Source organism: Rhinopithecus roxellana, chromosome 12 (assembly GCF_007565055.1).
Source record: "Rhinopithecus roxellana isolate Shanxi Qingling chromosome 12, ASM756505v1, whole genome shotgun sequence".
Lineage (NCBI taxonomy): Eukaryota > Metazoa > Chordata > Mammalia > Primates > Cercopithecidae > Rhinopithecus > Rhinopithecus roxellana.
The window spans coordinates 34,417,576-34,444,609 of NC_044560.1; the positions used below are offsets into that span (position 1 = coordinate 34,417,576).

Genomic DNA, 27,034 nt, shown 5'->3' on the forward strand with positions numbered 1-27,034 from the left:
TTGATGTTTCTATATTTGTTATTGAGGGGACCCCAGCCTCTTCCTCGTCACTTTGTAGCAATATAAGGTCTATGTCTTTGCTAGGTGTGGATTTTTCGAGGTCGGTTTGGGAGCTGCCTCTTAATATTTCCTCAGTCTGAGTAACCACCGCCATTACCTCAGGATCTTTTTCTCTTTCCTTTTTATCTATTATATCTTTGATCAGATTCCAATAAGGAAAAGCTGTCACCGGAAGCTTTTCTGGTCCAAAAGTACTATAGTAATCTTGAAAACAATCTCCCACTCTACGCCACCTCTTTATGTCAATGGTTCCCTCTTGTGGAAACCAAGGGCAGGTATCTTTTACAAAATCTGTGAAACAAGTCAGTCATGGAAGGGCAAATACTGGATGATTTCTCCTATGTGAAGCAAATAGTCAAATTTACAGTCGTAGATAATCCAATCATGTTTACCAGAGGATAGAGAGGACACCATGGAGGTGTTGTTCAAGGTTTACAAATACCCAGTTATACAAGATACTCATCCTGCAAATTGATGAGTTCTTGCAAATTGTGGTACAACATAGAGCCTAAAGCTTGCAATAATGTATTGTAAACTTAAAAGTTTATTAAGTGAGTAGATCTCATGTTAAGTGTTCTTACTACAAACAAACAAAGGAAAATAAAAGTGACACAAGAGAACCAAAAGAACTTTTAGAGGTGATGTATATGTATATTACCTTGATTATGGACATAGTAACACAAGTAATACATATGTCTATACTCCCATTAATTATGTTTAGGCTTTTTGTGTGTACAAATTATATGTCTGGAAAGCTAAGGAAAGCCTCACTATAGATAAATCTAAATGTAATTACAAAAATATTTAAGTAACCCATAGGAAATCAAGAGAAGAAAACAATGAAAGAATAAAACAGAGGAATCTAACAGAAAACAAAAAATAAAATGATAGTCTTAGCATTAACCTGTCTATAACTACATTAAAGTTTACAGTTAATGGTCTAATTATGCAAGGTATAAGAAAGAGACTGGCGAATTGGGCTTCAAAACATTATTCAGCTATGTGTTGTTAACAAAAAACTAATTTCAAATTGAATGTTACAGGCAGATTGAAAATAAAATGATGGAAAAATATGTATCATACAAAAATTAGTTAAAGAAAAGTAGGATTGAGTAACTGTCTGAATATCTGATAAAGGAAGTTTCAGCACAAAGAGAATTATCAGAGGTGGAGAGAGATACTATATAATGATAAAAGATTCAATCCACTAATAAGGCATAGCCATTCTAAATGGGGATGCATTAAACAATAAAGCAACAAAATATAGGGATAGAAAACTGAAATGAGAAATAGGCAAATCTACAAATATAGTTGGAGATGTCAATACTTCTCTCTATAAACTAGACAGGAAATTAGATAGAAGAACTATACATAAAATTAGGATATATATATAGAAAATCTGAGCATCCTATTAACCGATAGTATGTAATTGACATTTATATAACACCACCCAACAGCCAAATATACATTTTTTCAAGTGTCCATGAAATTCTGTATAGACTGTAGCCTTAAATCAAATATCAACAACTATCCCTAAAATAAATATCAATATATTTAATAGAAGTTAAATCATACAGTGTGTGCTATCTGATAACAGAAAGATAAGAGGAAAATCTCCAAATACTTGGAAACTATTACACATTTCTAATAAAACCATTAGTCAAGGAGGAAGTCTTTTGTGTGTGTGTTTTTTTATTTTATGTTTTTAATTGTATAATTCAGTGTTTTTTGTATATTTTATCATTTCAATAGGTTTTTGTGGAACAGGTGATATTTGGTTACATGAATAAGTTCTTTAGGGGTAATTTCTGAGATTTTGGTGCTCCCATCACCACAGCAATGTACACTATACCCAACGTGCAGTCTTTTATCTCTCACCCCCTCCCATCCCTTTCCTCAAGTCCCCAAAGTCCATTGTATCATTTAAAAAAAAAAAAAAATGTATGTGGAAGTCTAGAGTGTCATATTTTTTAATTTTAATTTTTATTTAAGTTCTGGGGTACATGTGCAGGTTTGTTACATAGTTAAATATGTGCCATGGTGGGTTGCTGCACCTATCAACCTATCACCTTTTTTTTTTTTTTTTTTTTTTTGCATTCATCTATATATTTAAGAGTAAGAAAATAGGAGTAAAATACATATGTTCATTAATTAGGAAATGTTTTAAAGCATTATATACATCCATATAATGTAATACTTTGCAGACATTTCAAGTGATAATGTGTATTTACAGTCTTTGATATGGAAATACATGCATAGTATGCAGTTGAATTTAATAAAATTCTAAAAAACATTATTTGCAACAGACTTTCATTGAAAATGCTTACATGTATGTATATTAACAATCATTGTTGCCGTCTAATGAGAGTCATTTAAATATCACTACTCAAACATTCTGGAAGAGCAGCAGGACTCATGTTAAGGAATTTTTATTTTTAGAACCACATTGTGGCAGTCATATTCTAAGATGCTCTGCTACCCCATCCTTACTTTCTGCGTTTCATATTAATACCTTGTGTAATATCTCTCTCATCTAAGTATAGGTGTGATCTGCACCTTACTTTTAACCAATAGAATATGGAAATGGTGAATGTCACTCTATTATTACGTTTTAATATATAAGATTCAATGTTGCTTTCAAGCTTACTCTAGAGACTATCCTTGTTTGCTTGATGAAATAAGCATTCATGTTGAAAAAACCTCCATGACAAGAAACCTCAAGCAGCCTCCAGAATTTGTGGTCAGACTCTAACAACAGCAGAGAGCCCCACAGGCTGAGAACAGTGTCCAGCTGATAGCCAGCAAGAAGCCTAGGATTTCAGTATTGCAGCTGCAAGCAAATGAATTGTGCTAAAAACCTGAGTGAGTTTGGAAGCAGATGCTTCCCCAGTCAAACCTCCATGTGCAGATCCAGCCCTAACTGATACCTGATCACAGCCTTGTGAAACACTTACCTTCTTATGCCTTTGAGTCCTCACAGCTTAGCTCCCACTGTGAGTGAGAACATACAATATTTGTTTTTTCATTCCTGAGTTACTTCACTTAGAATAATGGTCTCCAGTTTTACCCAGGTTGCTGCAAATACCATTATTTCCTTCCTTTTTATGGCTGAGTTGTATTCCATGGTATATGTATACCACATTTTCTTTATCCTCTCGTTGATTGATGGGCATTTGGGCTGGTTCCATATTTTTGCAATTCCAAATTGTGCTGCTATAAACATCTGTGTGCAAGTGCAAGTATCTTTTTCTATAAAGACTTCTTTTCCTCTGGGTAGATACCCAGAAGTGGGATTGCTGGATCGAATGGTAGATCTACTTTTAGCTACTTAAATAATCTCCACACTGTTTTCCATAGTGATTCTAATAGTTTACCTTTTCACCAATAGTGTAAAAGTGTTCCCTTTTCACCACATCCACACCAGCATCTATTTTTTTTTTATTTATTTTTTTTATTATGGCTATTCTTGCAGGAGTAAGGTGATATCACCTTGTGGTTTTGATTTGTGTTTTCCTGATAGTTAGTGATGTTAAAATTTTTTTTTTCATATGTTTGTTGGCCATTTGTATATCTTCTTTTGAGAATTATCTATTCATGTCCTTAGCCCAAAAGAGGATGGTGTAAAAGAAATAAACGGTTAATGAAATAAAAATATAAATACAAAATATTAAAAGTTGTGGAACACAGCTAAGGCAATGCTTACAGGAAAATTTATAACACCAAATTAGAAAAGAGGGAAAATATCATATCAATGATCTATGCTTCCCACTCAAGAACTAGAAAAAGAAGAGCAAAATTAACCCAAAGCAAGCAGAAGGAACAAAATGATAAAGAGTGAATATTAGTGAAACTGAAAACCAATGAAGTTGAGAAAATTAGGAAAACATGCATCTGGTTCTTTAAAAAAGTGAATAAAACTGACAAACCTGTCAAGACTGACAAAGGAAAAAGAAGAGACAAATTATCAACATCATGCATGAAACCAGGGAGATTACAGGCCTTGCAAATATTAATGGAATAATAATACTAAATACTTCTACACACATAAACGAGACAGTTTGGATGAAATGAAACACTTCTACAGAAATAAAAACAAAAACTACAAAAACTCACCCACCATGAAATAGATAATTTGAATAATTGTGTAACTATTAAGGAAATTGATTTCATAGTTTTAAAATTCACAAAAGAGAAACACACAAGCCTAGATTGCTTCACTGGTGAATTATCCTGATCACGTAAAAGTAACACCAATTCTGTACAATATATTCCAAAAAATAAAAAAGGAACACCTCCCAATTTATATTATGAAGCTAACATTATCTGGATACCAGAATGAAAGGCAGCACAAGAAAGGAAAACCACAGATCAATGTTCCTTAAGATTATAGGCACAGAAATCTTTAAAAATATTAGTGAAAACAATTCAGCAGTATATAAAAATACATACTATGACCAAGTGGGACCAAGTATAGGAATTCAAGGATGGTTCAACATTCTAAACCAATGAACATAATCCACCTTATTAAAAGACTAAAGAAGACATGTCATACCAATTCATGCAGGAAAAAAAAAAAATACGACAAATTTCAGCATCTATTTGCGACAAAAACTCTCAGAAAAATATTTTTAGAAAGCAACTTCCTCAACTTGCAAAAGAACATCAAGAAAATACCTACAACTAACATTATGCTTAATGGTGAAAGAACGCTTTTCCCACATTATTGGGAATAAAGCAAGGATGTCCACTATCACTTCTCTTTTCAACATAGTGCCAGAAAATAGCCAGTACAAAAAGGTGGGAAAAGGAAACAAAAGGAATAGAAATTGGAAAAGAAGAATTACAACTCTCTTTGCAGATCAAATGATCACCTATGTAAAAAATCCTTGAGAATATACAAAAAATATATTAGAACTAATAAGTAAGGTTAGCATTGTCTCAGTATGCGAGATAAACATACAAAACTTAATTATATTTATATATACTAGCAATGTGCACATGGAAGCCACAATTTAAAATACAGTTTATCATCATTCAAATAAAATGAAATGCTTAATATATAAATCTAGCAATACATGCACAGTACTGCTGTGATGAAAACTACATAACACTGATTTAAAAATAAAAATAAAGATCTCAATTCTACCAAAATTTATATACAGCTTCAATGCAATTCCTATCAAAATTCCATAAGATTGTAGATGCTGTCAAGATTATACTACATTTTATATGGAAATATAAACAAACTAGAATTGCTAAAACATCTTAGAAAAACAAGAAAAAAGTGGGATGCATCAGTTACCTTATTTTTAGACACATGTAGCTATCGTAGTCAAGACTGTGGTGATTGATAACACATGGGCACACAGATCAATAGAACAGAAAATAAAACCTAAAAATAGGTTTATGCAATATGTTCAAATGAATTTTGGCAAAGGTACAAATGTAATTTAATGAAGTAAAATAGTCGTTTCAATAAATGGTCCTGGAGCAATTGGGTATCCATAGCCAAAACAACAATAACATCAAAAACCCTCAGTCTAAGTTTCATACTTTATACAAAAATTAACTCAAAATAGGTCAAGCAGTTGTGTAAGATGTAAAGTTACAGAATTTTAGAAAAGTAATACTTTTGGGGATTGGGGACTAGACAGAGTTCTTAGACCTGACATCTAAAGTATACTTTGTAAAAGGAATAAAAGATAAAATGCACCTAATCAAATATGTTTTCAAAAATTTTGCTCTATGAAAGACCCTGTTAAGAGAATGAAAAGATAAGCTACAGATTTGGGGCAAGTATTTGCAAACTCTATGTATTTGTTTGCTAGGGCTGCCATAACAAAGTACCACTAGGTAGCTTAAAGAGAATTGTATTTATTTATTTACAGTTCCGGAGGCTAGAAGTCCAAGATCGAGGCATCAGCAAAGTTGGTTTCTTCCGACGTCTCTCTCATTGGCTTGTAGATGCTCTTCTTCTCCCTGTCTTTACGTGTTTTTTCCTCTGTGAAAGTGTTCGTGTCCAAATTTCTTATAAGAACACCAGTCATACTGTATTAGAGCCCACCCATATGGTCTTAACTAATTTACCTCTTAGAACCCTATCTCCAAATACAGTTACATTCTGAGTTATTGGAGGTTAGGAATTCAGTATATGAATTTGAGGGGAAACAATTCAGCTGAAAACACCATGTATCTGAAAAAGGACTAGTATATAGAAAATGTATACAACTCTCAAGCCTTAACACACACACACACACGTCAAAAACATATGAAAAAATCTAAAAAAATTGAACAAAATCCAGAAGAGGAATTTCACCAAAGGGTATATACAGATGGCAAAGTAATTATGTGAAAAGATATTCAATATAATTAGCTGTTAGAGAAATGCAAATTAAAACCACAATGAGATACTAATATATAATATTCAGAATGGCTAAAATTAAAAAAAAATAGTGACAATAAATACTGGCATGTATACAGAGAAACTGGTAGGAAAATAAAATAGTACAGCCACTCTGGAAAAGATTTTGGCAGTTTCTGAAAAAACTAAACATGAAACAGTCATATGATTCAGCAATTGCAATACTGAGAATTTATCCCAGAGAAATTAAGGCATTATGTTCACATAAAAGCTTGTACATGAGTGTTTAAAGCAGTTTTATTGCTAATGGCCCCAAACTGGAAAATAATGTCCTTCAATGAGTGAATGGTTAAATGAATTGATACATACCTACCATGGTATAGTACTCAACCAGAAATACTAACAAATTATTGATATACATGCAGCAACCTGCATGAATGTCCATAGAATAATGCTATTTATGTATGATTGTTTCAACAATAGAAAAATTATATTTTCACTGCTTAGCACGCTTAGAATACTCAATTTTATTATGTAACTACTATTTACTATGTTCCGGTTTTGTTCTATGCCCAGGGTTTACAGTTAATAAAACACGGCCCTCTTGTTCCTCAGTGTTTACCAAGTGATCCTTAGAAATACTGATTTAAATAATACAAAAGGTTCCATGCTAATGTGGGGAGTTTCACACAGATTTTGTACCATTTTGTGTGACTGTTAAAGTGAACATAATATTAAAAGAATAAATAAAAAGGTAAAAATTATATGATTTTTCTTTATTTGAAATAAACACTTATGGGATTGGTATGTTTTAAACTTTTCAAATATGCTGAGAAAATCTGTGCCAAATTTGGATTTTTAAACAAAATTAACTGACATAATTGTACATATTTATGGCATTCATGGTGTTTCAAAACATATAATATATAGTGATCCAATCCTCATAGTTAGCATATTCATCATCTCAAACATTGATCATTTCTTTGTGTTGGGAACATTCACGATCTTCCTTCTGGCTAAAACTATATAATATATTATTATTAACTATAGTCATTCTGCAGTAATATAAACAGTAGAACCTATTCCTCCTATCTACATGTAATTTTCTATCCTTTGACAAATCTTTTTCTATCTCTTCCTTCCCTCTACCTTTCTCAGTCTCTAGTATCCTCTGTTCTACATTTTACTTCTATGGTATCAAATATTCTTATGGAAAATATTCACAAATAAAATAGAAAAAGATAAACTTTATGGACGAGATAGTAGAACTAAAAACATGGAAGTAGGAAAGATAAAAATTATTTAAGTACAATAGGCATTTAGAATGTCAAATTAATTGGGAAATTGTTTTGCATCATTTTATACAATGTGACTAGAATATAATTTTAGAATTAGTTTTTAAACTACTCTTACTGTCAACATGCAACACACTCTCATCCGTATGAATCATAATTATAAAAGTCCTTAATTTTCTTTTGAATGTCTCACTCTACTTTGTTCCAGAATTAGTCATAGCCCCTGTTTCATTTCAGACAAGTAGTGTAGAATTTCTGTTATTCTACCAGTCATTTCATTGATTGTTGATAGTTTTTTGCCTAAGCGTCTTCTGTTCTTTGCTAAGCCTTTACTATAATTCCTTTGATTGGATTGAAAACATTTGTAGTGATTATCTTTTATAGTTAATTTGTTGATTTCATAATTTTACATTATATTAGCTTGGATAAATTAATTAGTACATTTCTCTCTTTAGATAAAATTTTGTAAGTATCAAATATAATAATGTATGTGGAAGTCCCTTATAAACCCAAAAACACTATATCATTTTAAGTATTGCTATAAAACTGTTGAAAGATAACATTGTTTGCATGCTTGAAACCTCACAACAACCCAGTGAGCTGTACCATTGTTATCTCCGTTTTACAAATGATGAAAACATGAGACAGATAGGTTATTTACCCTATAACACACAGCTAGCAAGTGGTAGAACTAGGATTTAAACAAATGTAGTTTTTCTTCGGAGCCATCACTTCTTTAATGGAGGAAATGCATTGTATTATTATTATGTTTTAGAAGGAGAGTTCCTTCATCTTCAGACACCAAATGGTTTATGGCATTTGTAAAATTTTGCAGGGTCTTTATTGCCACTTTTCAAGATCATTGTTTTATGTCATGAGAAAGCTTAAGTATTGTCTGGAGGTTACTTGTTCTCTGGAAGGGACACTCATACTACCCATAGCTAATGAATATTCTGTTTTTCTGTTTAATGAGAAGGAATTGTTCATGACTCAGTGAGAAGCAAGACTCTGATGTAAACTGCAATATGAGCTTAATGGTTTCCTACTGATGAGAACTGCTTCTGACCAGGGCTACTTGGGCCTAATCATCTAAATTTCCTCTTGTATTCTTCCTCCTTTTCCACACTTCTACCCCCAGCCCCATGCCACCACTTATGCACTTTTACGCCATTACTCTCAACCCCTTTAATCCTAAGCCACAGGTGGCATCATGAGCACAAATGTAATTAACATAAAAGAAACATACAGATTTGTGGAAATCACATCTGTACTAGAAACCAGTAAAAGATAATATTCTTACAAAATATTATTAGCTCTGGATAATTTTAGACATAGCAAAGACTTTTTGTCAGATACAATGAAGGTGAGACTGCTATGGTCTAAATGTGGCCAGTCCAAAATTTGTATGCTAAAATCTAATCTCCAATGTGATGTATTTGGAGGTGGAGACTTTTGGAGGTGATTAGATCATGAAGGTAGAACCCTCATAAATAGGATTCATGTTCTTTGTAAAGAGGCCCCAGAGAGATAGGTCCCCTTTCCATCACATGAGGACATGGTGGGAAGGTATCATCTATTAACCAGGAAATGGGCCTTAATCCAACACTAAAACTTGTAGTAGTTTTATCTTGGACTTCCCACCCTCCAGAACTGATAGAAGTAAGTTTCTGTTTTTTATAAGCTACCCAGTCTGTGTATTTTGTTATAGCTACCCAGATGGACTAAGACATAACTGAATCAAAAGAAGAAACTAAGGCAGCCTGACTTTAAGCTATTCTTCCTGAAAAAAATTATAAAATCACAGGAACTAGAGGAAATTCTGCAAAACCCTCTATGTTTTCAGGGTGTTGATAGAACAAGTGACAGGATCTATTACTACAGAATAGGTTTCGTGGAGAGATTCAAGTACAGTCAGGGTTACAATAAATATCAAATGGTATATGACAGGACTCATGTGAGACAGAACAGCTAGGAGCTTCAGAAAAGAACTTAGACTCAGCCACATAACTCAAATAGTTGATAACCTAAATAAAAAATTCAATATGAGAAAGCTGACCTTTGACAGAATGGCTTCACCAAACTGAGAATAAATATATAAAGTTATGAGGAAAAATGTAGACATTCATGTGATATTTGTGAATAAGAAGGAATTATGGTAGAGAAAATTAAAACAAAGGAGAAGCAACAATCAAGGAAATAATGGATAAAACATCCTGAATCTGAGTACTGGGCAAAATTCTGTGAGCAAAGTGCATATATTTTCTTTAAAAATCTTTGAAGTTCAATTCTCTAATCACAGGAAAAAATGCAGAAGTATTTATATTTCTGATGAATTTTTTGAATGTAAGAAATCACTAGGCAAATAGAGGTGTTGGCATGAGTGTAGAGCCTGTGAGGCAGAGTGGAAAGCATTTGCAAAGGCACAGAGGTATTGATAGAGCTTGGCACATGCAAGTGACAACAAGTAGTTTCGTGTTCTTGAAGTTTAGAGGATATGTTTGGGCATGTCAAATGATGCTGGAGATAAAAACGGGATTAAAATAGCAAAGGGTGTTATATGTAATACTAAGGAGACAGGACTTTATCTTGCAAGATCTTGGGGAAACATTTTAGGCATTTATATGACCTGATTTTTATTCTAGAAAAATCATCCTGTATTCTGTAATTTTGGAGTGGAGGGAAATTGAATATAGGGGAATTGGGAGTCTATTATAATAGTTTAGGTATAGTGTATAAGGAACAGATTGAAGAGTTCCTTTGATATTTGATAGATATTTGATAGAATTTAGTGATTTATTGAATGGAAAAGGGTGCAAGAGAAAGAGGAATATGGGTTTATTACTTGGTTGACAAGAATAGTTTTTGTGACTATACAGATAATACAATATTAGTGTGGATTGATTCAAGTTAGGAAGATAATTATTTATGGTCTTGACATGAAAGTAAGTAAATGGAATTGGAAGTTTATTTTATATGCCTGTAATTTAAGAAAGAATGTCTGACAGGAGATTACAGCTATGTGAATAATCTAAGTATGTGAGGCAGTAAGATATAGCAAGGAAGGTGATCACTTGAGAAGAGTTAGCCAGGAAAGATGAAAAAGAATGAAAATCTAAATTAAATCAAATGTTTAAATGTTTGCAGAAGAAAATAAACCAGCAAAACAGACTGAGAAAAGTTTAAAAGGGAGAAAAAGAGTGTGATGTCTTTGTATCCATGCAGACATCACAAAATAATTGAGCTACAAGAATAAATTAATTGATGTTGGTAAGTCAAGCTTGGGGACCACCAACGATGATTTCTTAGTATATTAATTGTCAATTGATAATCAAATGCCAGTTATAGACAAGATAGCTCAGTTAGTCCAGATATGTAGGATGAAGAGGTGTTAAATTTGGTGAGCTTATATGGAGAAGATAGACCAATGATTGCATTAGAGTATAATTTGTCAGCTAAAAACATCAGGATTAATAAATAGAGACATTATTCAAAAAGCTGATTGAAAGTAAGGGAAAGGAACTATTGCAATAGTCAGGGTGGGATTATTACAATATGGAGAATGTTCTGACTATAAGATCTGCAAAAATCTCAAGGGTTAGGCAAAAGAGTTTCTCATTTATAAGGAAGAATAAACAAGACTAGAAATAAGTGAATGTGGGGAAGTGGAATAAAGAAAAGTAGTATGGTCTGACCTTAGAGCACTGACTGTTTTACCCTGAGACAAACCTATTCTCAGGAGCGGTTGTTAAAGGGAGATTGTGTGCTGGCTCGGGCTGATGGTGAGCCAAAGTTCAGGGGCCCAGGGGAAGGAAATAATCTTAACCAAAGTTTGGCTAACAAATATTTTGTTCGAATTGATCAATAGGGACAAAACCTTTCAGCTAATTGTTAAAGAAGGGAAGAATGGGAATTTGGAAGGTCTGTGTCAGGCCTTGCTAGAGATAAACAAGAAAGACATCCAAAAGTATTATTCAAGTCAGTCATAAAGAACAGGGTGCTTCTTTTCAGTAAGCCATTTCCTGAAACAAAGGACTGGGGAGATTTCTTAACTTTCACTGTTTTCGAAGAACACAGGGGTCAGCTAAAACTTAACATTTTCAAGTGTGACAAATGAATTATTTCACAGGACACAGGATAATATTGTATAAAGTCACTGAATGCAGATAAACATCAAGAAAGTCTTCTTGGGGGAAGGAACTGAGTCTCCCAAAGACTAAAATTGTGAGACAAATCATTGAGAAAGGCAGTTCAAGAAATACAGATGGCATTTGTAAAAAGCATTTAAGTTTGATTATCAGGTAATTCTATGTAGGATGAATGGAGATGAGATTAAGGAGCTAGGATGGGGCTAGATCAAGAAGGACTTTGTGTGGCAAATCAAGAAATTTGTAATTTGTCTTTCAGTGGTAAGCCAATGCAATATATTAATCCAGAATGCTATATGATAAGATTTGCATTTTGGAATGCTCAATCTAGCAATAGTGCATTTTATGGTTTGGAGGGAGTGGGGGAACAGGAATTAATGAAGATATAAGTTAGGAGAATTTTAGTAAGTTAGGGAAGTGATAATAAAGACATGGGAAAAACAATGGCAGAAAATAGAAGACAAAGAGAGGTAAGACTGATATTTGGGATGTTGAATGTACTGAATCTAGTAACATTTGCATGCAGGGAAGCATAAAAGAAAAGCAAACCTAGGACGGTTCCAGGGTTTCTGGTTTAGGCAACTGTGGCCAGCAGTACCATTTACTAAGGTAGAGTATATGAGAAAGCAGGTTGGGAAAGAAGATTCATATTTGGGAAAGTTGTATTTAGTTAGATATCAGTTTGACTATATTGTTATGTAGCTCAGGAGAGAGGTCAGGCGTAAAGATAGAAATCTGAGAGTCTGTGGCACAAAGGTGAGTGTTGAAGCTATGAATTTAGAAGTGGTCATTTGGAGAATGCGTAGAGATTAAAAAGCGACATGGGGAAAGTTCTTTCATTGTAACAGTGAAGTGATAAACATGGTATGTATATGTATAGTTTTTTTTTTTTTTTTTTTTTTTTTTTTTTTTTTTTTTTTTAAGTGTAGAAGCAAACAAACTTTAGAGAAAAACTGAAAGGAGTGTAGTACAGAATCTAAGGCAAGTGTTTCAAGGAGGGACTGTCCAATGTTAACTCTAAAAAAATGCCCTTGGATGATAGGGATAGAAGCTGGTGGAATGAGATACAGAAAACAAAGAAAGTGGGAGAAAAAATGTGGAATTCTGTTTCTAGATTTTGGGCTTTTCGTGAAAGTTAGATATAAAGGTTTCAGAATTGGGATTTAAGGATAGGTAAAGTTATATTTATAAATGAACAGATAGTGCTAGCAGAGGGAGAGTCTTAGAAAATAAATGTTAGACTCATAACAGTGACAGAGTGCCAATCTTCAACAAATAGAGTGATACTTCTTGTTTTAAGTTTGAGTAGAAGGCACTTCTACTCAGTATAGATAGGAATACAGTTAAATTTACAGAGAATGGAGTTAATTGATGGAGTTCAAACTTGACGGCTCTAGTTTCTCTGTGAAAAAAGAAGCAGGGTATTTAGGAAGCTCCAGGGAATGGACTGGAAGAGTATTAAATAGTGTCAAAGGTTTTTAGTAGCTAATGTTAGGAATGGAATCAAGACAGAGACAAGGAAAGAAGTTTCTAATTAGCAATGAGTGTTTGAAAGTATAAATCGGAAGTAGCACTAATCCACAAGGTGTTGTGATTTTTTTTTTGTTTGTTTCCTGTATACTTTATTATTGAGTGTATATGCGGAAAAGGTGTATGTTCTAAGTGTAATAGGGCTGATAATCTTCAGAAGAGGTGCTTCGTAAAGAATGCGATTGTGAGTATTTTTAATGTGTTATCTTCTATTCAAAACATAAATAGTGACCTTATTTCTAACCAGTCAAGTTGTCAATGAAATATACTGAGCCTACCATCTCAAATCTAAAAGTTTTCAGGAAAGGAGATCTTTCTCAAAGGCAATATAGGATATTTTCCAAGATAATTTGCTGCGTTCCAATAAAAGTGTCCAACATTCTAGTTAAGCTACAACAAAATTTTTAACTAGTATAAATTATTTTATGAATCAAAGTATATCAATTTTCTTTATGGGGACTGACAGAGTATTTGCAGTTTCATTGAACACCTGTTCATGTCACTACCATTTAGAGAGCAGAATGATTATGGTTAAAGTTTTATACATATATATCAGATTGGGAAAATAATCTTTGATAGAAAAAGTTATCATCAATAATCTTACATTTTGTGTAGAGAATTGAAATTATTTGATGCTACTAATTATTGTTCTTTTACTCTAATAATAAAAATATATTAATTATTTGTATTAATCAGTTTCATTGCTCTAAAGAAATACCTGAGGCTGGGTAATTTATAAAGAAAAGAGGTTTATTTTGACTCATGGTTCTATAGGGTATATAGAAAGTATGGTGCTGGCATCTGCTTCCGGTGAGGGCCTCAGGAAGCTTACAATCATGGTGGAAGGTGAATGGGAGGCAGGCAAGTCATATGGTGAGAGAGGGAGCAGGAGACAGAAGGGGTGGTCCCACAACCAGATCTCATGTGAACTATATGAGCAAGAAGTCACTCATCATCAAAGGGATAACACTAAGCCATTCAGGAGGGAACGGCCCCCATGATCCAATACCTCCCACAAACCCCTATCTCTACCATTGGGGATTACATTCCAACATAAGATTTGAAGGGGACAAGCATCCAATGATATCATAATTTAACTATAATGCCTATAAGACCTTGTGAACATTTTATTAGTTTATTTATACCAATAGATTACCAAGTTTAAAATATCTTTTGGAAATACTTTCATGAAAGATAAAAATTATTAATTATATTTTCTTTATACAGGGAACAACCTATGAAGAGGAAATTAATAATATTCAATATATTATTTCAAAAATTAATGCAATTCTGGCTCATAATTCACCAGTTTTGATTGTTCAAAGATGGATACGTGGTTTCTTAGTTAGAAAAAATTTGAGGTATGTTTTGTTTTCTTTACCATTTGAATATTGAAATAAGAAGGTGAAGAAATAAGTGATCAAAAGTCAATTCTCCAATAATTTGCATTTTTGTATTCTCTATCATCAAAATGGTATAGTCTGTTTAACTTAACTTTAAGAAAAATACCACAGACTCTATAGTAATATAATATTTAGAATAATTAACATTTGATATTTTATTTTTTTCTTTCCAATTTACCATATAAATACAAATGTAAGCCATGGATTATAAAATAGGATACAATAGAAATATAAAACATGGAACTTATATGGAAGATTTTATATTTTGTTTAGATACAAATACAATTTTGCTGAGACATCTGCTACCACATCAATCTATATTGTCCTTTATTTAGTTATCTTTTACTTTTTTCTTGTTCCTTGCATTCCTTTGCAGTAGCTAAGCTTTGCAAATAAATGAAAACCTTTTTTTTTTTTTTTTTTTTGCTAGAATTTCTTAACATTGTACTTGCAGAGATAAGATAGGATACTCTGTCATCAATTTATAGTATTGGTCATACCAAACGTCAAACATATGAAAAACTAAATGAAAATTTTCATATAGCTTATTCTAAATAGTAGAATTCAGAAGATAGAAATGAAATTTGTCCCTGAAATATAAATAGGATTAACATAGATCTGGAATAATAAAATGGATATTTGTTGGTAAAGCAAGATTAGGAAGTTTCACTGAAATGAGATTCAACATTCTGTGGTAAGATAGACACAATGAGACACAATGCCCTCCAGCATAAACCAATATATGCTAAATCATAGGTGGCAATGGTCCTGATAAAGAGAAACAAGTATGAGGAATAAGTAGCAAAACTGACCATAAATACAGTGCCTCTGACTTCTGAGGAAGTGGTTCCACATAATTTTCACACTGAGGTCAAATATGAGAGAACATAATTTCACATTGGAGACAAGTCAAATTAACTGAGTAAAGGAGGTGCAAAAGAATCAATCAGGCAGTTGCTGAAAATGCCTATTTAAAATATTAATTCTGTCTTTATTTTGCATTTGAATTTAATGTGCTCTTTATATTAAATACAGGTCTAATTAAAGGATATTGTTTTTGGTTTATACCTCAGGGATTTTTTTCTCTGGTAGAATGAAAGTTCTCACTGACGCTCATATAACATGAGATAAAAACTTTGTTTATGGGAAGAATCTTTAAAAACTAAGCATGTATGAATAGAATTTGAGAGTTTTGCAGGAAGAGATTTCAATAATAATATATGACAGGTTTCAAGACAAACTGATTTGTATTTTCTGCCTCTTTAAAGCTCTGTTCTATTAGGCACATTACTTACCTATGCTGGGCTTGAATTTCTGTATCTGTAAAACTGTAAAGAACAGGGGCTAATAACAGTACTTATTTCTATTTTTTGTGGGAATTGAGATGATCAATATAATGCTCTTAGCACCTAGCAAAAGTAGATATTACATTCTTATTAGCTATTAATTTTTTGTTTTTTATTTTTTGAGATGGAGTCTCGCTCTGTCTCCCAGTCTGGAGTGCAGTGGCATGATCTCGGCTCACTGCAAACTCCGCCTCCTGGGTTCACGCCATTCTCCTGCCTCAGCCTCCCAAGTAGCTGGGACTACAGGCACCCGCCACCATGTCCGGCTAATTTTTTGGATTTTTAGTAGAGATGGAGTTTCACTGTGTTAGCCAGGATGGTCTCGATCTCCTGACCTCCTGATCTGCCCGCCTCAGTCTCCCAAAGTACTGGGATTACAGGCGTGAGCCACCGCACCTGGCCTTAAAAATTTAATTATTATTGTTGTTGTTATATTTAGTGCTCTCTGTGTTGTTTGGTACCATGGGAAATTTCCCTTGGATTTCTTGCTCCCTTCCAGCATGCACAGAGTAATCTTTCAAAAATACAAATTTAATCATTTTATTCACCAACTTAAAGTCCTTCAGTGGCTTTCAATTTGTTTAGGACAAATGTTTGGAATATTGCTTCTTTGATGTGTTTCGCATACTTTTACTCACATCACAAGCTCTTACCATACTGTATTATAGTCATCTCTATAATTAACTATATCTCCATATGTACTATAAACTGTATGAGACTGTATCTCTGTTTTCCACTCTGTATCTTTAACATGTAACAGAATGCCTGACACATGTTAGGTGCTCAAAATATTTTCTGAATTGATTAATACATCAATAAATGGAGAGACAGTGGGAGCTGAAATCAGATCTGGATTCATTCATGGAAAGGTGAAAGTCAGAATTAGGAAATATGAAGAGCTCCCCTCAGAGGCAACTATAGATTCCCACAACCTAGTGTCCGAGTGATTAGTCCTTTTGTGTGTCTATTTATAGGCATGAGAAATGTCTCCCCACACCCAAATATTTTGTACTTTGAAATTTTCAACTAAAAGTACTTGAAATATGTATGGCTAAAATTTATAAAATTATTATGATTAATGCTATTATCTTTTAGAGTGGTAGTATTTCTAGTGTGGGTGATTGCATATAAGGAAAGTATACTTTTATTCTTAGAATGAAATGTGATTAGATTGATAGCCTCCTAAACCTATGTAAAGGCAGCTATATTGAGATCATAGGGAGGATTATTGGTTGCATTGAAGGGTTGTAAAAAAGGAAAAAGAATGGAAAAGAATATAGGAAACAAACATTTATTGAATGTGCAATATATGTAAAGCACCATATTAGGTACATTAATCCATTTTATTATTTAATAAAACAGAGCTTTTGAGTCTTTCTGTATTTTCTGTTTTACAGATGAAACACTGAGACTTTAAACTTGGTGGGGAAGCTAATATATGAATCAATATCAGACAGCTATTTTGTGTTGGGCATTTGTGGTCAGTTATGAAAAGATGAAACTGCATGTAAATACATATCAGATTCTGGTGTTTAACATTTTCCAAATTCCATGTTCCTTTTGCTTTTCAAACACTCCTGAAGTCAGCTTTTCCAAACAGCTCTAGTTCTTTCAGTAAGGAATGGTATTTGGAAACTAAGATATAGAAACTAGATGTATTCATTGCTATTGGGGTATCATTATTTTAGCCTATTTCAGCAGACAGAATATGGATTATTCTTTCCATCATAAATTCATGTTAACACCTCAAATGTTAATCCAACACAGAAGGTTCTTCACTGCTTTCGTTCAACATTATACTTCCCTTCGAATTTTGGTTGCCAACATTATTAATTTTACTCATTAGCTTAATCCTACAATATACATAAAAGAGTTTCAAAATCGCTATTACATACGACTATCAACAACGTATTTAATACAATTCAAGATTTGTTGCAGAATTTTTTAAATCATTATTAGACTGGAGATATGTTGTCAAAATACTTTATTGAATAGTTATTTATTTATAGTGATAGTAGTTCTTTTTCTACTGATTTTCTTTTTAATTTTAAAAATATTTCTTATTTTAGTCTATTTCACTTAGGAAATTTTTTGTTGTTTTCATTTATAATTATAATCCTTCTGGTTTAGTCTTTACATATAAAATGAGTGTTTAAATACTGATTTTTTTCTGATTTCTATCACTGCATTTCTAAATTTGCTCTTATATGTCCTATATAATTTTCTTGCTATCTTTTTGTTCATTTTGAAATAATAGGTTATAATTTTTTTATTTTTTATAAGCTTCACTTTCTGGCCTGCTTTCATTGTCTATGATGATGTTGTTATGCTCTTTATTTTCTTTTTATTATTATTCTGTAAAGGGTGAGATAGTGTTTTTTCTGCATTGCTGGTTCTATAAAATTAGTTTTTCTGAACTTTAAGAAGAAGCTTTTCTTTTTTCAGGATTTAAAACTACTCCTATTGTGTTTGTGTAGTATCCACAATGTCATGGTTCTCTTTATGGTATCTCTGGCTCTGGTTCCTTCACTTCCTTGTTAATGTGGATATTTTTCTGTCTCTTTTCACTGTTTTTCTCCGCTAATCAATTAGGATTCTATTCCCAGGAAATTCTCCTCACTTTGGGCTTTGACCTGTAAGAGAGTTTTGGCTGGTTAGTTTTGGGGGTGTAGAGTCCCAGAATGCTTCAGATCCTTTAGATCTTACCATTGATTTTTTGATTTATTGTATTCACACACTAATGCCCATCCCCCCACTCCAAATTTAGCTCCTGTTCTTACTATTTGTTTTGTTTCTTCCATCAAATGCCTCATTACTTTCATCTGTTTCCTCCTGAATAATTGCTAACACAGCAGTGGGCTTACAGTTGTCAATGCTTTTTCCCCCATTCATTCACATTTGGATTTCCTGAGGATACTTTGTCACATGGTACTGGTGTAGAAATTCAAAATTTTTGCCTTCTAGTTGTTATGTCTGTTTTTATGAAGGAATCTGGATAAATTAGAAAACTATGTCACTGCCATAACTATTATCCCACAGTGCCTTTAAAAAGTAGTGTTTACATGTTAAAAGCATTATTCAGGCTGAGGTGGGCGGATCACGAGGTCAAGAGATCGAGAGAATTCTGGCCAAAATGGTGAAACCCCTCTCTACTAAAAATACAAAAATTAGCTGAGCGTGGTGGTGCACACCTGTAGTCCTAGCTACTCGGGAGGCTGACTCCATCTCAAAAAAAAAAAAAAAAAAAAAAAAAGAAAAGAAAAGAAAAAAAAAAGCATCATTCAATAACTGTGTCTGACAAACTAAATTTCTGTGACTTTCATATTTTAGGTGATTTTTATTAAATAAATATTTATTTCTTAAAACATGTAAGGTTGGGATAAATGAAATATCCTAAATTATATCATCAGAGGTATGATTAGGGGAACTTGGGTATTTAAGTATCACAAGAGTAAATTTAAGGCAATTCAAATGGTTGACCTCAAATTGTTGAATATTTTCTGTATGTAAAATAGACAAAAAAATCAGGTATAGTGAGTGAAAGTTTTAGAAAGATAAATTTCAGCTTATTTTCCAAGAAAAATGTTTAACTCTGATTGTCTGATTGTATGGTTGCAAATTTCTTTTGGCAGGTAGTGTTAATGTAGGAACCATCTAAATGCTAGGGCTGTAATAAACTAGGTTTTAGCAGAAGCGAGAGTTTACTATATGAAAAGTCTAAGATACTTAGACTGCATTTTCCAGTAAATATGATTAAAATACATTAATATACGTATTGGAAAATAATAGCAAAATAGTACGTTATCTTATCCAATGAGGAGCAAGAGAAGGAGGCACATAATCATCACTATATATGACAATTTCCTGAAAGCTTTAGTAAATTTGATAATTAAAAGACGAAGAAATAATGTATTTGTATGTTTTACTTATTCAATTCAGTTCCATGTAAGAGGGATCCCCAATATCTTGGCTTAAACTCGGCAGAAGTTTTGTTTTTTGTTTTTTGTTGTTGTTGTTTTTGAGATGGAGTCTCGCTTTGTCGCCCAGGCTGGAGTGCAGTGGCCGGATCTCAGCTCACTGCAAGCTCTGCCTCCCAGGTTTACGCCATTCTCCTGCCTCAGCCTCCTGAGTAGCTGGGACTACAGGCGCTCGCCACCTCGCCCGGCTAGTTTTTTGCATTTTTTAGTAGAGACGGGGTTTCACCAGGTTAGGCAGGATGGTCTCGATCTCCTGGCCTTGTGATCTGCCCATCTCGGCCTCTCAAAGTGCTGGGATTACAGGCTTGAGCCACCGCGCCCGGCCTAGAAGTTTTGTTTTTAATGTGAGAAGAGTCTGTGGTTCAAGAAGTCCAGGCCTGTGACAAGAGGCCAAAATCAAGGCACAAAATCAAGGACCCAACCTTCCTCTAACTTTTCAATCTACCTTTCTAATTTGCGTGTTTTATCTTCAAGGTCATTTATGCTCAAAATGGCTGCCAGAGTTCCAATCTTTACATCTGATTGTATGCTGGAAGACAGGCAATACTGAATGGCAGAAAGGGGCACATCTCCCCATTATAACAGCAATTTTAATCACCCTTATTGGATTTACTGCATTTCCTTTTTCCTACATTTCCTTGGCCAGAATTCCCCTTTCCTACATTTCCTTGGCTAGAATTTAGTTGTATGGGTACACTGGCAGCTAAGAAACAGGGTCTTTTATCTGATCTCTTTGTCACCTGTATGAAATTTGGCTACTGTTACTAAGTATTAAAAAGAGAATTGGAATTAAGTGGTGTCAGGCAGTTTCTGACACAGAATATTTGAAAGCAAAAGACAAAATAATAATTATTGCCAGCAGCTACAAATGCATGTATGAACAAAGGAGAAAGGCTAGCATATCAAGAATCTAAGCATCTGTCTCACGAAGATAGAAAAATAGCAGAAGTTATACCCAAACAGAGTAAAGGGGAATAAGAAAAGTAGTATCAGAAATGAATGAAATGGAATATAAATATACAATAAACATGAGAAAATGCACATGAAAAAATTAATATATTTAAGAGTTCATTATTTATGGAGAGAAATTGGTAGTACTCCAGCAAGACTGATAAAGCAAAGAGAAAGTAAAAATATAAATTACCAACATAAAGAATTTAAAAAGGCACATTGCTATAGGTCTACAGATATTAAAGTGAATAAAGAACAACTTTATACCAAAAATTACAATTTTTTATGTGATATGAAAAAATTCTGTGAAGAAACAATTTTCAAGCTGACAAAGGAAGAAATAAAAATACTAAATAGTTGTACATACGTTAAAAAGTTGAACACATTATTGAAATCCTTTTCACAAAGAGACATTGAGCCTGGATGAATTTACAGATGAATGATTCTATACATGTAAGGAAAATATAATGCCATCTTACATAAATTTCCCAGAGAGTAAAAGAAAACACTTTACATATTATTTTGAGAGATCAACAAAACCTTAATACTAAAATCTTACAAAGACGTTACAAGAAAGAACATTTCAGGTCAGTATCATGAATACAAATGTAAAAATCATGAATACAGTATTAGAAAATTAGATCCAATGATACAGAAAAAATAATAATACCTTATAACCAATTTAAGTTTATTCCAGGAATACAGGATTAGTTTAACATTAGAAAATCACTTATAGTAACAGAATAAAAGAGGAAAATAACACCATGGTCATTCCTCACTTTTCCCCCGAACCATGTTGATGAAAATGTGTGCCTATTATAAGCCAGTTGTGTCCTCACTTCACATGGTTTCAAGGTAACTAAGATTTGATCTTATTTGATCTCATCTCACATATAGTAGGTAGAATTCCTAGGTGACCCACATGGCTTTTGTTCCCTGGTGTTACTCGCATGATCATGTTATGTTGAAGGACGAATTATATTATGCTAATTATGGTCAAATAAATTATGCTGAGACTACTCCACTACACCTATCAGATTCAAAGTCAAAGCACCCTATCCAACCAACACCATAGATACATCTATAACAAAGAATACTTCCCTACAAAATTTAGAAGAAGCAACTGTTAACACCAGATGTCCTAGATGTCAATGTAAGGACACAAGAAACATGAAAAAGCAGGAAACATAATGCCTCCAAAGAAATACAATAATTCTCTATAAACAGATTCCAAAGGAAAAAAATGTATTTGAAATGCCTGAAAAATTTTTTTCATGATTTTAAAGGAACTCAGTGAGATATAAAAGAACACAGTTAAGCAATACAAAGAAATCAGAAAAGCAATTCATGAATTCTTGAATGAGAAATTTAAAGTGACCAAATTCTCACATTTTGAAAGACTCAGAAGAAGAAGAGATGGACAAAGATGTAGAAAACCTATTTAATGAAATTATAGCTGAAAACATCTTGAGTCTTGCAAAACATATAGACCCACATACAGAAAGCTTAAAAGTCCTCAAAAAGATTCAACCCCAAAAGGTCTTCTCAATGGCACAGTATAGTTAAACTGACAAAAGACAAAAGCAGAGAGAATTCTAGAGACAAGAGAAAGGCATTAAATCACATATAAGGAAATCCCCCTCAGACTAACAGTTAAAACTGTATCCAAAACATGTTTTTGTCAATAACGCCTGCCTTTTAAATTAAATTTTTAAGTTTTCTGACACTTTCACTTTATTTTACGGGCATTGTGTTGATATTGGAAAGCTCTCCTGAAATAATTAGCATTTTGACATAAAATCATTATTCTCTACTATAATTGTCAGGGTAGCAACCTGTGTTATCAAATATCAAATTAATTGGGTTTGAAAAATACCTTAAAATGTTTTATTTATCATGAGTTAGAATCTTTCATGGTTGATCAGAGAAAAAGAGTAGATAAAAAGAGAAAAATTATTTATTTAATATGGAGTTTTTTTAGAATTTTCTTGCTGCCTGTATAATGATAAGCATAGAAAATTGTAGAGATTAAGTGTACCGGCCGGAGGCGGTGGCTCACGCTTGTAATCTCAGCACTTTAGGAGGCCAAGGTGGGTGGATCACAAGGTCAGGAGATCGAGACCATCCTGACTTACACGGTGAAACCCCCTCTCTACTGAAAATACAAATATTAGCTGGGCGTGGTGGCGGGCGCCTGTAGTCCCAGCCACTCGGGAGGCTGAAGCAGGAGAATGGCCGGAAGCCGGGAGGCAGAGCTTGCAGTGAGCCAAGATCGCACCACTCACTCCAGCCTGGGCTATAGAACAAGACTCTGTCTCAAAAAAAAAAAAAAAAAAAAAAAAAAAAAAAAAAAAAAAAAAAAAAAAAGATTAAGTGTACCAAATTAAATTTGCTTTTTAATTTTTATTGTTCATAGGCATTTCTTTTCTTTTGATAAAGAGTCTTACCTGTAGTCCAGGAGGGAGTGCAATGGCATTATTTAAGCTCACTGCAACCTCCACCTTCCTGGGCTCAAGTGATTCTTCCACCTCAGCCTCCTGAGTGGCTGGGACCACAGGCACACATTGCCATGCCTGGCTCATTTTTGTATTTTTTGTAGAGATAGAGTTTTGCAATGTTGCCCAGGCTGGCCTCCAACTCCAGGGCTCAAGCAATCTGCCTGCCTTGTCCTCCTAAAGTGCTGAGATTACAAGTGTGAGCCGCCTCAGCTGACCAATTATAGGGAATTCTTATAAAGACGATTTTATTTATTATAAAACAATATTAACTATTTAGGTCTAATCAACTATCCTACTTACTGTGAAGTTTTTGGTGTTATTCAAAGTTGACGGTGGATTAGAATCATCAGATAATGTATTCAAGTTCTGGCTTGTCATTGTGTGCCAGACATTTTATGTAATTTACCTGATTTGATCCTGTAAACAATCCCAGATAACTTGCCTGAGGTTTCAAAACTTGTAAGTTATAGACACAGGACTCAGGCCCATATTTCATGGATCATAACCAAATAAAATAAAATAAAATAATTGGTATTATTCTGCTAGAACTTGCTAGATCTTGGGAAAATATTATTTCTTAATAAAATTTTCATAGCAAAGTTATGAAATTATATACAAATGTGCACTACCTGCCTTATAGGCATGATACAATTATTAATTTTTATTGATCAGTTCATTCTACAAGTATTTAGTGAGTGCTTCATTCTACAAGTATTTATTGAGTGCCTACCATGGGTTAGGCCCTTTCTAGGTCCTGAAGATACAACAGTGGACAAAACATTTAAATTCACTGCCTTTGTGGCGTTTATATTTTAATAGAATTATTATTTTCACATATATAGTGGCATATAATAGGACATATATAATGGTATACTAACAATGTATATGATTTTACATTATAAGTAACATAATTATTTTATTCCTAATAGATTATTTTTGCTGAAATACAGTCATGCGTTGCTTAATGACAAGGATACCTTCTAAGAAATGTGTTGTTAGGTGATTTTGTCATTGTGTGAACACCATAGAGAGTACTTAGACAAACTTAGGTTGTATAGTCTACTACACACCTGGGCTGTGTAGCATAGTCTAGGTGGTGTAGCCTATTTGTAGCCTAGGCCACAAGTCTGTATAGAATGTTACTATACTAAATTTTGTAGGCAATTGTAACATAATGATAAATATTTGTATATCTAAATATAGAAAAGAGAGGAAAAATATGGTAATATAATTTCATGGGGACCACCAGTGTATATGCAGTCTGTCATTGACTGGAACATCATTACATGGCATATAACTATATACTTTGTAGGACGTTTTAAATGTACACTTGTCTTTATTAAGTCATTTGATCCTCACAGTAGTTCTGTGAGATAAATATTACTTCATAGATATGATAGAGAAAATTGAGGATTTATTTTTGAAAGTAGATAAAAAGAAGAGAAATACTACATTTAAATACTTAATACATATATAATTAAGAAAAAACTAAGTAAGTCATTATATTTCAGTGGTGGAATATTTTACAAAACTCTTTTCAAATTTAGATTGTTGACCTAGTATACTTGTGCTGTTTTTCTGATTACGTGGTTGATGAATAGCTAATGAGTTATTTCTTTCATAGTTGATTAAAGCAAGTAATTTTTTTAATCCTTCTCACATAGAAGTTTAGAAGATTAGATTATGTAGTATATGGAGTTCTTTTGCAAACAGCAGAGACTAACTGTAAATGACTTAGACAATATTAGAATTGGTTAGAGGCTTATTCAGGAAGCTCACCAAAAATTCAGGAAGACACAGTAACTAGCCTTGGAAAATGAACAGCAGCAAGAAGCATGGCAGAGCCAACTCCACCAGAGAGCGTTCCTAATTTTCTGTTATTATTGGCTACTTGTCTCCCCATTATTCTATTGCAGCTGTCATGAGTGCCCTCTTGCTGTCCTTGTGCTTTTAGATTGTCCCTAAAAAGTAAAAATCCAGGGAGAAAGCACCGAATTGGTTAAGCTAAGTCATATGACTGTGGCCTTAGCTGTTAGGAAAATGGAAAATGGGATTCGTTTTCTGAAGTCATTCATACGCTAGTGATAACAACATTAGCAGAGGTACCCAAAATGGAAGGATTTTCAGGTGTTGTCTACCTCTACTAAACATACATTATTTTTGTATGTATAGACCATATTATCATAATAAGCAAGATTGATATGGGGTCTCTATAATATTTCGTTAGGTAAAAATATTTTAAATTTAATTTAAAATTGTACATGTATGTGTGTGTGTATGTGCATTTATTTTTCATTTTTCCTTAAAAATTTCTAAGGCAGAATGGGAGAAAAATGTGTGCGTGTGTGTGTGTGTGTGTGTGTGTGTACACATGCATGGATGAATTAGGATAAAATATAGATATAAGGTTGGGAAACTACAGTCCGCAGGAAAAATCTGATATAGACTGTGCATAAGGAATAATAGTTTTTATAATTTAAAAGGATTGTTAAGAAAAAAGAAAAATATGCTATAGAACATATATACACTGTAACGTCTACATATTTACTAATTAGATTTTTATAGAAAAAGTTTGCTAACCATGACTGATGACTGTTACAGAAGATACAATGGAGATAATGTGATAAATGTTTTTTTTGCGTTTTTTTTTTTTTTTTTTTGTGGACTGTTACAGGCCTCCGAATTTGAGGCTTGCTTGAAGCTGTGTCCAAGAAAGTGAAAAAATAAGTACAACTTTTTTTTCTAATTTTTAAGTTGATAGAAAAATATCAATCTAGTTTGCTTGAAATATAAAATCTATTGAAACTAAAGGAAAGTTTCATGTTAAACTGGACTCCAGAAATTTGTTCTAGATTAAGTTTTCATATAACTAACTTAGAAATCTGCATTGTTGATTACTTGGGCAGTATTTGATATGTGGATATCCTGGGATCATGCCAAATGTGGTTGCAAATAAGACTTCTTGTCAAATGAAGGGACACTGATTATAATCTAGGAAATTAGACCATAGGTCAGGACTAGGAAGTTAGCTAATCGGTCTATCAAAGTTAAGGGCACCTAGTTAAGGAGAAAAGAGAGAAAACAAGAGAGCTACTAACTGAAAGGTGCCCACATAGGTAAAGAATAAATGGATCATAGTTGATTCTGAGGCCAAAATTTCAAACACCAACATCTATTTATGCATTTTAAATGTATATCATTAATGCTTTGCTAGTTCTTAAAGGAATATAAATTATTATAATACTCAAAATAGCATTATCACAACTTATATGAATCAGGAAATGATTAGTCTCATTTAAAATTACTCACATTAAAGGTTTACTTTAAGTATAAAACATTTATAATGTACTTAATATAATTTGTTAATATGAAAGCATTGCAGGCAACTTTTTAGTAATATATCTGATGTGCCAATGATAGTTACCACAGCCACCTGGGGAGTACATTTTGAGACTTAATTTTGGAATT

At 33.1% G+C, this 27,034-nt stretch overlaps 1 protein-coding gene across 2 annotated transcripts in view; it reads left to right on the forward strand.

The window, feature by feature from the left end:
- The window catches only part of LRRIQ3 (leucine rich repeats and IQ motif containing 3), a 187,195-nt gene that overhangs the window by 39,144 nt on the left and 121,017 nt on the right, over positions 1 to 27,034 (forward strand). For both annotated transcript variants that reach the window (XM_030913592.1, XM_010381108.2), the window contains exon 4: positions 14,619 to 14,752. In XM_030913592.1, the coding sequence (XP_030769452.1) occupies positions 14,619 to 14,752 (134 nt within the window). The remainder of the gene's footprint in view (positions 1 to 14,618; positions 14,753 to 27,034) is intronic.